This window comes from Stenella coeruleoalba (assembly GCF_951394435.1).
Source record: "Stenella coeruleoalba genome assembly, chromosome: 2".
NCBI lineage: Eukaryota > Metazoa > Chordata > Mammalia > Artiodactyla > Delphinidae > Stenella > Stenella coeruleoalba.
The window spans coordinates 34252101-34269630 of NC_137147.1; the positions used below are offsets into that span (position 1 = coordinate 34252101).

Genomic DNA, 17530 nt, shown 5'->3' on the forward strand with positions numbered 1-17530 from the left:
TAGTTCCATTTACTATTAGGTTCTCTTACTGACTCTAGATAAAATTCTCCTGCTCCTCAAGCACTGCCCTGTCCATGAGTGTACCAGAGGTTGTTTGGCTTTGGTGAGCAAGTTCCCAAGGAGACAACAATAAAAGTTTGAAAAATGGCTCACATGAGGTTCAATCTATAACACAGGGATCCTTTGAAATCATCCAGTTAATTGCTTATGCAGCCAAAAAGATACCCAGGTATTCAATGAAGGTAGGATCTATGTGTAAAACATTAAAAAAACAAACAAACTTAAAAAAAAATCCCTGACATGAATTTTGAAGCTAATTTGGTTGGGCAAACATCTTGGAAGAATTATATTAAAAAATGGGTGTATTTTTGAACTATGTATTTTGAACAGATTTTTCATCAATCTTTTTCATTTAGCTTTAGGGAAAAAGATAACAAATTATTCTTTTGTACTGCAATACTATAAGATATGTATGTGATGGATTCCTGATCACTGCATGCCCAGCACTCTGGTCCCCTTGCCTTGCTGAATCATTAAGCTGAGCCAATGGTTGGCCTATGGAGTAAATGGGAAAAACATCACAAACACAGGGTGATGTGGGATGTGATTCAGGTGAAGGGACAATGACTATTATCAACACAACATATAATTTTGTGTTAGTATAAGAGACATTTGCTAATTTTACCAATCTTACAATATTTAATTTATAGCTTGTCAGCTCTACAGGATTATGGCAAAGTCATTGGAAACAAAGCAGCAGTGACATACACATCAACATCTTTGTAGGTGGGTAAAGTTCCTGGGACAGGCTAGCTGATGGCTGCAAATAAACATACTTTTCAGTGATTTTTTTCCCCCCTTATTCCTTGTTTTCATATTATCTGGGAAAGACTTTTTCCTATTTTGTAAAACTGCAGAGTCATCAACTCTTCACATGATATTTTCTAACTTGCAGAAATAAACTAAAAGGAATTTTATATCAAGCAAGTCCTTACTGTAATTTATTATGTTTCAAAGAATACACTCAATGCTGCTTTCTTCTCTGTGGCTGATGGATTCACAAAATCACCAAATCTTAAAATTGGAAAGGTCTTTGGGGGTCACTGTGTTCAGTAGCAGAGCTAGGAGCATTCTTTGGGGCTTGCCCTTCTCTATCTCCCTCTGCCCATCTCTTTAACTCTACTTTCAGTTGCATACTTCTGGTGTGTGGGACCTAGTAAGAGATCATAGCTTACAGGGACAGGGACCAATGTATGGCAACTGTCAGAGGATTTGTAACTTCACTTATACTGCATGATATAACTCCATTTATTATTTCACAATAAATCTCTGAGGTAGATTGAACAGTATGATTATGCCTATTTTACAGAAAAGGAAAGTGATATTCAGAGAGGCAAAGTAGCATATTAAAGGCTAGGCGGAGCAGTAAGTGGCAGAGCTAGGACTAGAACCTCTGTTTCCTTGTCAAGTGCCTAAGCAGAGTGACTGTCTAGTTTTTTCAGGCATATGATATGTCATACAAGGAAAACTCTCATGAGAATGGACCGTTATGCAAAAGCATAAAACAGAGGATGCTAAGGCAGCAGGAGAAGATCTGTCTGGAATGACAAGAAAAGTGCATCTGTGAACGTTAGTTCTGCGGAATGAAACAAACATAGTTCTGAATCCTATATTCAGATGAAAACTAAATAAGATTTTGATTAAACATAACTTAGGGCTTGCTCACAAGTCATAAATTTGCTCTCTTTTTTTTGTGATTCATATTTTAAATGATGAAATATTTCTCACATAAGATAACAGTATAACACCCATGTATCCATCTCTCAGATTTGACAAATGCTAATATTTTCCCATATTTATTTCATATTCCATCCCCCCAACCTTTTTATTTTTAAGAACTAAAAACTGAGTTTGCTTCTAAGACTAAGAGATTACTCTGAATAATGATAAAAAATAGGTAGCAAGGATTATAATCATGGATATTATAGTAGGATAAAAATAATTATGATTTTCTCAGTTTTGTTAAATAGAGAGCATAGCATATTAATTTTCGCAATGATAGGAGAGTAAAATGAAAACATAATATGACCTTATATGTCTTATATATGACATTACTTCCTATATATAAGATCAGTTGATATTTAAGAAATAAAATTAATGACAATAATTCTCTTGTTTTAAAAGAACAATACACTGTCACACTTATGTGTTAATTTTACAACTCTATGATGTAGGCAGGGCAAGAGAGGTCAATGAAATTCACAGAGGTAGTGACAGGTTCAAGGTCACCTATGTTCACTCTACTATTCTTTTAAACTACAGTAGTATTCACACTGTGAAAGACACTTTGTTATATACATCGTCAGAAAAGTTATCATTTTTATCTAAGTATATAAATATTATTTGTGTATGCCAAATAGTGACGATCAAAAACCAATAACTTGTATTTTTTACATTTGAAATATCTTCTCACCATTGCCACTCGAAGGGATGTTCAATTAAGCAGATTAGTAAGTTTTCTAGGTATATACCAGTAGCTTCCCTTTTCTCAAAGAACAGCAGATCTTAAAGGGATATTGTGATATCATTTAATTCTTTCTTCATTAAAAACTGCAGTTTTAATTAGATTTGAAAGGTGATTAACCATTTCTTTAAAGATAAATCTAATACTAGCATTAATCTTGATTTACTAACACTTTCTATCCATTTTCACTTGAAATAAGTACCTACCCATGGTTCTCTGAGAGTACCAATATTATATGAAAACATTCTATAAGAGCATTGATTTAGTGCTAAATGCTAGAAATTTAAGTACTCGGTGACAGAAAACAGAACTGTCAACTGAAGCCTGAGTGTGTCAGGGCCTAGAATCCAGTTTTGTCTCTACCGCTGAGATGACTTTGAAAAATGAACATCATTTCTTGGGGTCTCATTATCCTTATCTGTAAAATGAGAACATTTGGACTAGGTCCTTTCCATGTCTAACATTCACTGATTTAAAGCACTAGAAGCTGATTGGGATGCAGTTTAAGCACAAAGGTATTATTTTTAAGTTGACCCAGAAGTCAACTTAAAAAATACTAAGACTACCCTACTTACTTAAAAACTACCCTACTTACTTAAAAAACTACCCTACTTACTTAAAAAATACTAAGACTACCCTATCCCTAACAACTGGGAAAGCCCAAACCTTCATAACTAAATGTCCAGGAAGCACAGCGGCTTCAATAGAAGACTGGCAGCTTGCTATTGCTGCTTTGCCAATTCAGGAGTTGTGACTTCCATGCCTTTTACCACTTTGATGCTCTTTTCCACTATAACTACATTCCTGTCAGGTCTATGGCACCCTAGCAGCTTCTTGAGGGCTGAGGGTGAATACAACTCTCAGTAGGTAAAGGAAAATACCAGCAATTTAAGCTGCCAGCAACTGGAGGGTGGAAGAATAAGAACGATAGTTAGGATGGCTCTTAGTGAAATCAACATGTTGGGGGAAATAGATAATTTTAACAACAACAAAAACAACACACAATTAAAGCACTAATGGAGATTCATTTACAACCTTAAAAGGATGTTCTGGAACAAAAAATATAATTTTCAAAATTTAAAATTTAGTAGATGAAGGTGAATATAGTCTCTGGTGAAATTCAATTAGTGGCATGGAAAACCAAGTAGTAGAAATGTCTCAAAGAGATGTACAAAAATATAAAATGACACAAGTCATGCAGGAGATGATAAGAAATTTGGAAGACACAGCAAGACACTGACATATTATTAATAGGAATCCCATACGGGAAAAAAGGAACTGATAGAGGGGGAAAATAGAGGAAAATTTCATTTATTTGTAATGACTTGGGCTTGGAGATTGAAAAGATTTACTAAGTTCCAGGTAAGACTGACAAAAAATTATAAACCTAAAAATGTCCTGGTTAAATTTTATAATTTCAAGGATAAAGAGAATATCTTACAAGCTGTCAAACAGAAAGATTAAATTTACTAACAAAGAAAAAAGATACTGGTTTCGGACTTCTTACCTACAATACTAAAAACTATAAAACAGTAGATTAATATCAACATGCTCTAAGAAAAAAGGCTTGCAACCCCCAAATCCTATATCCAGTCAGACACCACTCACCTGTCAGGACAGAAGAATAATATTTGTGAAAATGTAAAAATTTAGATAATAAATCAACAAGTAATGTTCTGGAAAAATGACTCTAAATGAAAAAAATTAACCAGATCAGAGACCTCAAGATAGGGGAAGATGAAGAGTAGAGAAAACACTAGTAAAATACACACATATTTATAAACTATATAACTAAATCTAAATGAATAACAATCAAATAAACTGGGGGATTATAATATATGTACTAAACATGGATTTCCCAGAAGTTGTAGAGACATACTGCAAGAGAAAACTTAGTAATAGTCTAGATTTAAAAGCATTATCTCAGCAATGCCTAAAAGTTGAGGGAGTGGGAGGAGATGGGAGAAGTAAAAGTTTTCTCAAAGTCTCATTGGTGTAGGATGTGCATGGAGGAAACGGGAAGGCCTTGTAGGAGGGATATAGTGAGCACCTTTTAAAAATATAATAGTGGAGAAATGAATATTTGATTATTAGTATCAGAAATTAGAAGGAAAGCATGAGGGGGATGGTAGAGTACAGCACACCTTCCAAAATAATGAGTGAAAGGAAACAAATAGCACCTGGATCAAACCAATAATAGGGAAAAGGACAAAGAAGAAATAACAAAGTTCTATTAATAGTAAAAACAAAGTAAGATGGAAGGAAAAAATATCAAGAGAATAATATATAGAAAACTTCATGGTAAAGCAAAATGAACGTCAAGCTAGGATCAGGGTTACAGTAAGGCAAATGCAAGATTGAGTTTTTTAAAGCTCAATTCCCATTTGGATGTTATTTATGAGGGATACACTTAAAAGAGATGAAAGAATAAAAATAAAAGGTATGCCCAAAAGACACCAGGCTAATACAAATATTCAAAAAAGCAGGAATGGCATTTTAATGTCAAAGTGGAATTTAAAGTCAAAAGAATTAAAAAGGATAAAGAGAGGAAACTAATTGTGATAAAAGGCAAATGTACAAAACTGATACAATAATATATGACTGTCTCACAAGTCATGTTCTCATTTTATCTAGGCTTCTTGACTGATCTACCAAATCCCTGCACATTGTAGGCACTCAATAAATGAATGAACACTGGCCTCAAATTAATCTCTCCACAGTAGCTTTGGGAATAAATAATGTACAATATTTACAACTATAATGATATTATGGGCAAATAATATTATCTGTGGCTAGAAGAGAAGATACTACTAACATTTACGTAATCATAAATAGTACTTTCTTTGAGAGGATGTCATGTAGAAGAGGGAGTCAATTTACTTGGTGTTGCTCCAGGCAGAATTAGAACTAATGGATAAGAGAAACAGGGATAAAGACTTTGGCTCAGGGTAATAGAAAAACATCCTTGCCATAACAGCCATCCAACAATAAATGTTCTCCTCATGAGGCAAATAATATCTTTCTCACTAAAAGCATCAAACAAAAACCTGATGGCCAGCTGTTAGAAATTTTCTCTAACACCTCCACTGAGTAAAATATTGGAGAAGCTAACATCAGAAATTCCTTTCAATTCTAAGATATTGTATTCTATGGAAATACCAAAATTTATATAATTAACACAATGACTATTGTCTCTTCACGTATAGACTGAACCAGAGATGGAGAAACTGATGCAGGCATTGTAATATAATACTCAGCTTGTAGATCACACGTGTCTCCCTCTCACTTTTTGGACACCAGGAACATTTGACTATTTGACTTGAGTGAAAAAAATAGAAGCATTTTTCCTCCCCCAAGCTATGACATTCACCTTCATCTTGGAAGATGGTCACCAATAATAATAACAACTCTTCCTAGAGTTGTAACTTAGTTAGATGTCAAAAAAGCTTAAAGTTAATAGAAAGGTAGATAAAAGAGAAAGAAGTATGTATATCTCAAAATAAATCTATCAGAAAATGAATGTGGCTTTCTCAAGACTTTACATACTAATCAGTTTCTGTGAAGGAGGAATATGTCTAGAGGGTATGATATCTTTTGACTATTATATCTTCTCAGATTTCAGTGGGTATTGGGGGTCCACTTTCAGTTCAGACTCTGCTTTTTAAAATTTCTATCTGGAATAGGGCCAAGATGGCAGAGTAGGAAGACCCTGAGCTCACCTCCTCCCATGGGCACACCAAAATCACAACTATTTACAGAGAAACTATCAATGAGAATGACCTGAAGACTAGCAGAAAATCTCATTGGCAAAGGCAAATATACAGTAAACGTAGTAAACCAACCACTCATAAAGCTAGTAGGAAGCTTAAATGAAAAAAGTAGTAAAATCATCTATATTCACAGTAAGTAGTTAAGGATATGCAAACAAAAACATAAAATATGATGTCAAAAATATTAAACATGTAGGGGAAAGTAAAAATGCAGGGTTGTTAGAATGCATTTGAACTTAAGAAAGCATCAACTTAAAATAATCATGTATATGTGTATGCAAACCTCATGGTAAGCACAAACCAAAAATCTATAAAAGATACATATACAAAAAGAGAAAGGAATCCAAACATAACAATAAAGATAGTTATCAAATCACAAGGGAAGAGAGCAAAAGAAGAAGAGAGGAACAAAAAAGACCTACAAAAACAAGTAACAAAATGGCAATCAGTACACACCTATCAATAATAACTTTAAATGTAAATGGATTAAATGCCCCAATCAAAAGATAGAGAGTGGCTGAATAAATTAAAAAAAAAACAACCATATATATGCTGCCTGCAAGAGACTGACTTCAGATCTAAAGACACACATAGACCAAAAGAGAGGGGATGGAAAAAGATACTCTTTGCAAATAGAAAAGAAAAGAAAGTTGAAGTAGCAATACTAATGCAAGACAAAATGGACTTTAAAACGGAGAATGTTACAAGAGACAAAGAAGGACATTACATAATGATAAAGAGATCAATCCAATAAGAAGATATAACAATGTAAAATATATATGTACCCAACATAGGAGAACCTAAATACATAAAACAAATATTAACAAACATAAAGAAATTGATAGTAACACAATAGCAGTAGGGGACTTCAACACCCCACTCACATCAATGGACAGATCACCCAGACAGAAAATTAATAAGGAAACATTGGCCTTAAATGACACATTAGACCTGATGAACTTAGTTGATACATACAGACCATTTCATCCAAAGCAGCAGAATACACATACTTTTCAAGTGCATGTGGAACATTCTCTAGGATAGAACACATACTAGGTCACAAAACAAGGCTCATTAAATTTAAGAACACTGAAATCATATCAAACATCTTTTCTGACCACAACACTATGAGATTAGAAATTAACTATAAGGAAAAAAACTGCAAAAAAAAAAAAAAAACCCAAACGTGGAGGCTAAATAATATGCTACTAAATAACCAATGAATAACTGAAGAAACCAAAGAGGAAGTAAAAAAGTACCTAAACACAAATGAAAATGGAAGCACAACAACCAAAAACTATGGGACAGAGTAAAAGCATTTCAAAGAGGGTAGTTTATAGTGATATAAGCCTATCTCAGGAAACAAGAAAAATCTAAAATAAACAACCTAACCTACACCTAAAGGGAAACTAGAAAAAGAACAAACAAAACCCAATGTTAATAGAAGGAAAGAAATATAAAGATCAGAGGAGAAATAAATGAAATAGAGACTAAAAAAGCAATAGAAAAGATCAATGAAACTAACAGCTGGTTCCTTGAAAAGTTAAACAAAATTGGTAAACCTTTAGCCAGACTCATCAGGAAAAAAAGAGAGAGGACACAAATAAATAAAATCATAAATGAAAAAGAAGTTACAACTGACACCACAGAAATACAATAGTTCATAAATGATTATTACAAACAATTATATGCCAATAAAATGGACAACCTTGGAGAAATGGATAAATTCCTACAAACGTACAATCTCCTAAGACTGACTCAGGAAGAATTAGAAAATATGAACAGACCAATTACCAGTAATGAGATTGATTCAGTAATTTAAAAAACTCCCACCAAACAAAAGTCCATTAACAGATGGCTTCACAGGTGAATTTTATCAAACTTTTAAAGAACCATTAATGCCTATACTTCTCACATTATTCCAAAAAACTGAGATGGAAGGAATGCTTCTGAACTCATATATGAGGTCAGCATCATCTGATATCAAAACAAAGATATCACACAAAAAAGAAAACTATAGGCCAAAATCACTGATGAACATAGATGCAGAAATCCTCAATGAAATATTAGCAAACAGAATTCAACAATATGTTAAAAGGGTCATATATCATGATCAAGTAGGATTTATTCTAGGGAGGCAATGATGGTCCAATAGCCACAAATCAATTAATGTGATACACCACATTAACAAACTGAAGAATAAAAATCATATGATCATCTCAATAGATGTAGAAAAGGCTTTTGACAAAATTCAACATCCATGTATAATAAAAACTCTCAATAAAGTGGTTACAGAGGCTACATACCTCAACATAATAAAGATCATATATGACAAACCTACAGCCAACATCAGACTCAATGGTGAAAAGCTGAAAGCATTTCCTCTAAGATCAGGAACAGGACAAGGATACCCACTTTTATTCAACATAGCATTGAAAGTCCTAGCCACAGCAATCAGACAAGAGAAAGAAATAAAAGGGATCCAAATTGGAAAGGAAAAAGTAAAACTGTCATTGTTTGCAGATGACATGATACTATATACAGAAAATCCTAAAGACACCAGCAAAAAAACTGTTAGAACTAATAAATGAATTCAGTAAAGTTGCAGGATACAAAATTAATATACATAAATCTGTTGTGTTTCTATACACTAAAACAAACTATCAGAAAGAGAAATCAGGAAAATAATCTCAATTACAATTGTGTCAAAAAGAAAAAAAATATCTAGGAATAAAACTACCTAAGGAGGTAAAAGACCTGTACTTGGAAAACTATAAAAACATCTATGGAAGAAATTAAAGATGACACAAGTAGAAAGATACACTGACTGTGTCCATGAATTGGAAGAATTAATATTGTTAAAATTACCATACTACCCAAGGCAATCTACAGATTTCATGTAATCCCTATCAAAATACCAACGGCATTTTTTCACAGAACTAGAATAATTTAAAAATTTGTATGGAAACACAAAAGACTTTGAATAGCCAAAACAATCTTGAGAAGAAAAACAAAGTTGGAGGTATCAAGCTCCCTGATTTCAAATTACACTACAAAGCTTCAACAATCAAAACAGTATGGCACTGGCACAAAAACAGACCCATAGATCAATGAAATAGGATAGAGGGCCCAGAAATAAACCCAGACTTATGGTCAATTAATATACGACAGAGGCAAGAATACACAATGGAGAAAAGACAGTCTTTTCAAAGAACGTTGTTGGGAAAACTCGACAGTTACTTGCAGAAGACTCAAACTTGCCTAATTTCTTACACCATATACAAAAATAAACTAAAGATGGATTAAAGACCTAAGTGTAAGACCAGAAACCATAAAACTCCTAGAAGAAAACATGGGCGGTATGCTGTTTTACATTGGTTGTAGCAATATTTTTTTTGGATATGTTTCCCCAGGTAAAGGAAACAAAAGCAAAAATTAACAAATGGGACTATATTTGTTAATTAAAAACCTTTTGCACAGAGAAGGAAACTATCAACAGAATGAAAAGGCAGACTATTGAATGGGAGAAAATATTTGCAAATGATATGACCAATAAGGGGTTAATATACAGCATACATAAATAGCTCATACAACTCAATATCAAAAAAACAAACAACCTGATTTTAAAATGGGCAGAATTGGGAGACTGGGGCTCACATATATACAGTATTGATATCATGTATAAAATAGGTAACTTAACGACAATACACTGTATAGCACAGGGAACTCAATGCATTGTGGTGACCTAAAAGGGAAGGAAATCCAAAAAGAGAGGGGATATATGTATATGTATAACTGATTCATTTTGCTGTACAGTAGAAATGAACACAATATTATAAAGCAACTATACTCCAATAAAAATTAATTTAAAAAAAAGATGGGCAGAAGACCTGAATAGATATTTTCCCAAATAAGATATTTAGATGGCCAGCAGGCACATGACAAGATGCTCAGCATAATTAATCATCACAGAATTGCAAATCAAAACCATAACGAGATATCAACTCATACCTGTCAGAATGGCTATTATAAAAAAGACAACAAATAACAAGTGTTGGCAAGGATATGGAGAAAAGGGCACCCTTGTGCAGTGCTGGTGGGATGTAAATTGGTGTGGCCACTATGGAGGTTCTTAAAAAGTTAAAAGTAGAACTACCATATGATCCAGCAATTCCACTTCTGGGTAGTTTTCCAAAGAAAACAAAATCACTAATTTGAAAAGATATACGCGCCGCTACGTTCACTGTAGCATTATTCACAATAGTGAAGATACGTAAGCAATTAAGTGTCCATTGATAGATGAATGGATAAAGAAGAGATGGTGTGTGTATATACTGTATATGGAATACTACTCAGCCATAAAAATGAATGGAATCTTGCCATTTGTGACAACATGGATAGACCTAGAGGGTATAATGCTAAGTGAAATAAGTCAGACAGAGAAAGACAAATACTCTATGATTCACTTACATGTGGAATCTAAAAAACAAGACAAATGAACATACATATCAAAACAGAAACAGAGGCGTGGGGCGGAGGTGGTGGCCAAAGGGTCCTCTGAATCCTCGCTGGATTCTGGAGGGAGAGGGGCACGCGGAGACGGGCACAGCTGTTCCAAAGACAGCGTAGCTGTACCTGCGAGCGGGGTGATTCGATTCCCTTAGCCCAGTCAGAGGCATTCCTCACAGACCTCTTGGATAAAGTGTGTGAGCGAATGAATGACTATAAGCTTGAAGAAGACCCCGTGACTAAGGAGAAGACTTTCAAGAGATTTGCTCCAAGGAAAGGAGACAAAATATACAAAGAATTTTTAAAATTCTATTTTTATTCTGATGCTTACAGACATTTGAAATTCGCGTGTGAAACTATAATGGAAGAGTACGAAGATGAAATATTCTCACTTATGGCCCAGGAGGCACACTACCTCGCTGACAAGCTGTGCAGCGAGAAATCAGGTCTGTGTGAAACTTCTACTAATCACATTGAACTCTAGGAATGATGGTGCTGCTAGCTAGAGGAGAGACAAGTCACAGCCCCCAAGGTCAATGTCTGCATTTCTGTCTTCATGTTTCTTCATGAGAAGAAACTTTACGTCTCTTGTTCATAGTGCATTGTCTCATGTTTGATATTTTATTGAAAATCTCGTTTGGCATCATGACGAGCCCCAATTCTTTCTATAGGTGAAGCTGAGGAGTGCATGAAACGAATTACCTTTGTAGATTTTGATACAAACAGGCTTGGCAGGAAAGCATTTAACTCAGTAATAGGAAAAAAGTGAAGACATTTCATAAATGAAATAAGGATTTAATAACGTGTACTGTATATTTCATGCACATATACAAGTATAGTGTCCTGTTTGATAAAAACTTGATTTGATTTCATAAATACTTGATTAGTCATGAAATTAAGAAAACATATTGCTGCAAATTCCAGGTTAATTTTTCTGGGTTGTATGGCTATCACTGAAAGAAGCGAACTCACTTTATATCAGGAATAAAATTTAAATTTCTAGAAACCTTAAGTTTAAAAACTTTTTAATTTCTAAAATTTAATTAAATGCATAAAAAGCAGTGAGCACTTTTACAGGGAACAATAACTATATTGGCCTTTCTGATGCATACATCCTGAATTCAAATGATTTAGAAAGTTGATTTATTATTCATGTATTTATTGTCATGTAGTCTTAAAGGATGATACCAATGGCCATGTTTTGTTTTGCTGCAAACTCTCTTGTCGTGCCTTTGTTTCTTAAAGACTTTCACCTAACATTTAGCGTGTAGATTTTACTACTAACCAACCTATTATTCTTTCTATGGATGTTTTTGTAGGTGTGGAGATGGAAGGAGAGGTGGGAACTTATGGAAAATAGCCTTTTGACCACGTTAATAACAGAGTGTAGTAATAAACTAACTCTTGGAGATTTCATTGTCTCTGTTAAGTTTACATTGATTGGAATATAACTTTAATCATTTAAAAGGTCAGGACCTATTTTACACTTGTTTTAAAGAAGAAGTTCTCATTGTTGTCTCTGAGAATTTACTAGGTAGGATGCTACGTAGGATCCACTTTGTCATGCGGATTTCTATTTGCTAAGAATAAGCCAAGACCAATGAATCCACTTCACTGAGGAGTGGAGAGTAGAATAGAGCAAAGTCCCCAAAACAAAAACTATTTGCCATATGTTACCTGATGGCCTAGAAAGCACATTACTTAAGCCACTCAACTGACTCATCAGGAGGAAATAATTCTCACATTTATAAAAATTTGCCAAAATGAAGAGAAAGAGGTTTCCATTCTTCTCCTTTACCCACCTCAACTCTTATTAAAAGTTACATTTTTTTTTTTTTTTCGCGGTACACAGGGCTCTCACTGCTGTGGCCTCTCCCGTTGCGGAGCACAGGCTCCGGACGTGCAGGTTCAGCAGCCACGGCTTACAGGCCCAGCCGCTCTGCAGCATGTGGGACCTTCCCGAACCGGGGCATGAACCCGTGTCCCCTGCATTGGCAGGCGGACTCTCAACCACTGCGCCACCAGGGAAGCCCTAAAAGTTACATTTTTAAAGTTAATTCCTTTTATTTGGGAAAACTGAGAAGGTTTGTGATTTTTTGATATGTCTGTAGCTGGCTAAGTAGTATAGATCCTACATATTGTAACCCAATGAGGCTGCACTGCATGCAACTGATAAAAAATGGAAATAGGATTAAAGAATAATTAGCATCATTTTTCAGTAGGGTAGTAAAATTGTGACTTAAAACATAGTCCCTATAACTTTAGTAAACTTAACTATTTAAGTTTAATTTAGCATTTCAAAAAATGAGTCATAAACATTTTCCTAACTTAGGCTTCCTTGGTAAATGCACTAAACTGTTTCTTCACGGGAACATGTAGAGACACTGGCACGAAGTTCCCTCAAAAACTGTAACATTTGTGATTGAAGAAGTGTTGGCTGTGGTCCTTCCATACCCTCAATGGTAAACCTGACACATTTTCACATCTAGACAGTACTAATGCTAATCGTAGAATTTAAGAGATTTTGGGCTTTTGTTTCCCACCTAAAGGACCCTGGGGAGGTATGCCTTCCCTCCACTGATGGTTGTTTCTCATGGATATTGAGGCTTCTGTTTTGACTGGAGAGAACCAAATATCTTGCCTCTGATGGGGAATATCTTAAGGTTTTGATAAATAGGGCTTTTCAGTTTTTTCTTACTTCTCAGTAAAAATAATCTTGTCTCTTGCAAGATTTTCAATATCTCATGACTTAGATAATTTTTTTATTTCCAGATCAAACTTGTTAAACACATGTAAATGTTTGTAGTTACTGATTAACACTACATTTGAGTGAGCCACTGCATTTCTTATGGCTGCGATGACTCTTAAGCTTCCCTCTGGGTGTGGTAAGGCTGCGCTGCTTTTGCTAATGAACAATAATGAGAGAGTAGCTAACTGCTGGCTTTGCCATGCCTCCAAACACATTCCTGCATTTTAATGACTTTTACTGACCAAAACCAAAGCAAAAGCAAAAAGCCAGAAAAAGAAAAAAAGAAGAAAAAGAAACAAAACAACACCTAGGGTGTGACAGAAAAGTTTCTTAGAGTCCATGAAAAGCACCTAATTCTGGGCCAGAAGAAAATCTCGGAGAAAAGGTGGGGAGAGGTTTATAATGCTTATTAAAATAATGTGGAGAGAAGACCTGTTTCAGGTGGATGATTTCAAATCGTACTTTTAGGAGATGGTTTCTTTGGGTCTCCATGGAAGACTTCTGTGAGCCTCTTCTCATAAAGAAAAGACCAGATTGGCTGAGATGAACAGCTTATATTTTGTTATGTGGATTACAATTTGCTAAGAAGAAGCCAAGACCAATGAATCCATTTCACTGAGGAGTGGAGAGTGGAATAGAGCAAAGTTCCAAATGGGAGAGATCAATACTTGATTTACTAAAGCAAGCCCTAAAAAAAAAAGTCAATAACTGGTTATATTTTTTTATACCTATTTCTCTGCTTGGTTGATATTTATTAATATATGTAATAGCATTATCTAAATATTTTAAAATATAAAAAAACAAACCAAAAAAAACCAAAACAGAAACAGAGCCGTAGATACAGAGAACAAACAGGTGGTTGCTAGAGGGGAGGGGATGGGGGAGATGACTGTAATAGGTGAGGGCAATTAAGAGGTACAAACATAAAATAAATGAGTCAAAGAGATAAAATGTACAGTGTGGGAATACAGTCAATAATAATATATCTTTGTATGGTAACAGATGGTAACTAATCTTATTATGGTGGTCATCTTATAATGTATAGAAATATTGAGTCACTATGTTGTATACCAGGAACTAACATAGTGTCATAGTGTCAATTACACTTAACAAACAAACAAACAAACAAACCCATAGAAAAAGAGATTGGACTTTTGATTACCAGAGGCAGGTGGTGAGGGGAGGGGGAATTGGATGAAGGTGGTAGAAAGGTACCAACTTCCAGTTACAAGATAAATAAATACTAGGGATGTAATGTACAACATGATTAAGATAACTAACACTGCTGTGTATTATACATGGAAGTTGTTAAGAGAGTAAATCCTAAGAGTTCTCATCACAAGGAAAAAATGTTTTTTTCTTTTCTTTTATATCTATACGAGATAATGGATGTTCACTAAATTTATTGTGGTAATCATTTCATGATGTGGTCAGATGATTTTTAAAAGATTTTTATTGGAGTAGAGTTGATTTACAATGTTGTGTTAGTTTCAGGTGTACAATAAAGTGAATCAGTTATACATATACATATATCCACTCTTTTTTAGATTCTTTTCCCATATAGGTCATTAGAGAGTATTAAGTAGAGTTCCCTGTGCTATATAGTAGGTCCGTATTAGTTATCTACTTTATATATAGTAGTGTGTATATGTCAATCCCAATCTCCCAATTTACTCCTCCCCCATGTTTCCCACCTTGTAACCATAAGTTTGTTTTCTGTATCTGTGACTCTATTTCTGTTTTGTAAATAAGTTCATGTGTACCATTTTTTTAGATTCCATATATAAGCGATATCATATATGATATTTTTCTTTCTCTGTCTGACTTATTTCACTCAGTATGACAATCTCTAGGTCCATCCATGTTGCTGCAAATGGCATTATTTTGTTCTTTTTATGGCTGAGTAATATTCCATTGTATATATGTACCACATCTTCTTTATCCACTCCTCTGTCGAAGGACATTTAGGTTGCTTCCATGTCTTGGCTATTGTAAATAGTGCTGCAATGAACATTGTGGTGCATGTACCTTTTCAAATTATGATTTTTCTCTGGATATATGCCCAGTGCAGAAGACCTAAATAGACATTTCTCCAAAGAAGACATACAGATGGCCAAGAGGCACATGAAAAGATGCTCAACATCACTAAATATTAGAGAAATGCAAATCAAAACTACAATGAGGTATCACCTCACACTGGTCAGAATGGCCATCATCAAAAAATCTATAAACAATAAATGCTGGAGAGGGTGTGGAGAAAAGGGAACCCTCCTACACTGTTGATGGGAATGTAAATTGGTACAATCCTATGGAGAACAGTATGGAGGGTCCTTAGAAAACTAAATATAGAACTACTATAAGTCAAATGATTATACTGTACACCTTAAACTTATATAGTGCTGGATGTCAATTATATCTCAATAAAAGTGGAAAAAATTGTATCTGCCTTAAGTTACTGTAATCCTGATTCTGGGATAAACTTTTTTTTGCTTTATCACATAGTCTACTATAGAAGTCAAAACAAAGACAGATCCTTTACCCAAGATTAGATTTTATGGACTTAGTGTATTCAGAATGCAAATGCAGTTTTATTTTAACATATTTAATATAAACACACAGATGGACAACAGCTGCTAATTAGTTTCCTGTTTCATCTGTTACACCAACTGTGAGCTGTATCATTTTAGGATGAGTGAAGATGACAGCAGGAGACTGAGAAAAAAATTCTAGGATTTGGAGATTAAAACAATAATGGCAGTTGATCATACCAAGATAACAAAAAAAATAGTTAAGGATAAACTAATCATATACTAATTTCTTCAGAGGTCAAGGATAAATTCCTGAACTATAAATATTTTCTGGGTGTCTACTTCACGTATAGGATCAAACTATATACTACATATAGTCATCATTTAGTCCTCCTTCAGTCTCACTGGGTTTTCAGGTACTATGGAGTCATATAAAACAGAACAAAGTATGGTCACTGCCTTTAGATGTACAAACCAGTGCAGAAAACATGTGACAAAATTTAGAAAACTGAATAAAATGAGCAAATAAATTAACACTGATTGAACTTAAAATACATTAATTAAAGTGAAAATACATATAAAAAGAAATGTTATAAATGTTGAGTGGAATAGAATGATCAGAATTGGTTTGGGATAATTAGGAAAGGCTTTCTGGACATATTACTCTCTATGGGAGTCAGGTCATATGAGAAAAACATTTCGAAAATTACAGTAATACCTAGAGGTAATTCTTGGAAGAAACAGTAACATCAACTGTAATAGCAGCTCTTAAGGATTAAAAAAGGCAAATGTAGTAGGCACTAAAAAGTCTGTCATTAAGAATGGGAAGAATCTCTTGTCAATAAACACATGTTTTTTATGGTAAAAAAAATACTTTTGGTTAACCAATAGAAAATGAGAGACCTCTGTTGATAAATGATCAGAAAATAAATCCATTATGTTGACTTAAAAATTAAAACTTTATTCCATAAGGGAAGCTGGCAGTTTATAAAGAGGATAAGAACCATTTAAATTCAGATCTAAATTCTGATAATATGAAATTTCTAGTTTTATAAATTAAGCACTAGGAAGCTAGGATATGTTTGGTTCACAAATTGGAGGATGTAAGGCACTGGGCTCTGTTAAGTCTATCTTGATAATTCCTGCTAAATGTGTCAGTTTTATAAGAATCCAATTTGCTATCTCCGTGCCTGTTCCCCTTCTGTTTTACGCTTCGCTGCGAAGAGGCAGCTTCACAAATTGGCAGCAGCAGGAGCAGGCAATTTAAATCCAAAACATCAATTTATGACAGAACCAAGCAAGCCCAGCATGATTTGAGTGGGGCAGGCTTCTGTGATGGCAATTTTCCAGAAGGGGGAATTCTTTTCTTAATTAAGGGAATTTCCCAGCCTTTCAGGCCTTGAAAGGCTAGAAAGTCCAAGTCAGCAGTTTGTTAGCTACCTTACACCAA

At 34.4% G+C, this 17530-nt stretch overlaps 2 protein-coding genes across 16 annotated transcripts in view; one reads left to right on the plus strand and one right to left on the minus strand.

Moving 5' to 3' along the window:
• The window catches only part of GPHN (gephyrin), a 617199-nt gene that overhangs the window by 31461 nt on the left and 568208 nt on the right, over positions 1 to 17530 (minus strand). The window lies entirely within an intron of this gene.
• LOC307182150 (protein canopy homolog 1) lies at positions 10828 to 11467 on the plus strand. The gene has a single exon (XM_079913350.1). The coding sequence runs from the start codon at positions 11009 to 11011 to the stop codon at positions 11285 to 11287; it is 279 nt and encodes a 92-aa protein (XP_079769476.1). The 5' UTR covers positions 10828 to 11008; the 3' UTR covers positions 11288 to 11467.

What these genes read in the sequence shown, in the direction of transcription:
- LOC307182150 (XM_079913350.1), top strand. Translation starts at nt 11,009, where the DNA reads ATGAATGACTATAAGCTTGAAGAAGACCCCGTGACTAAGGAGAAGACT.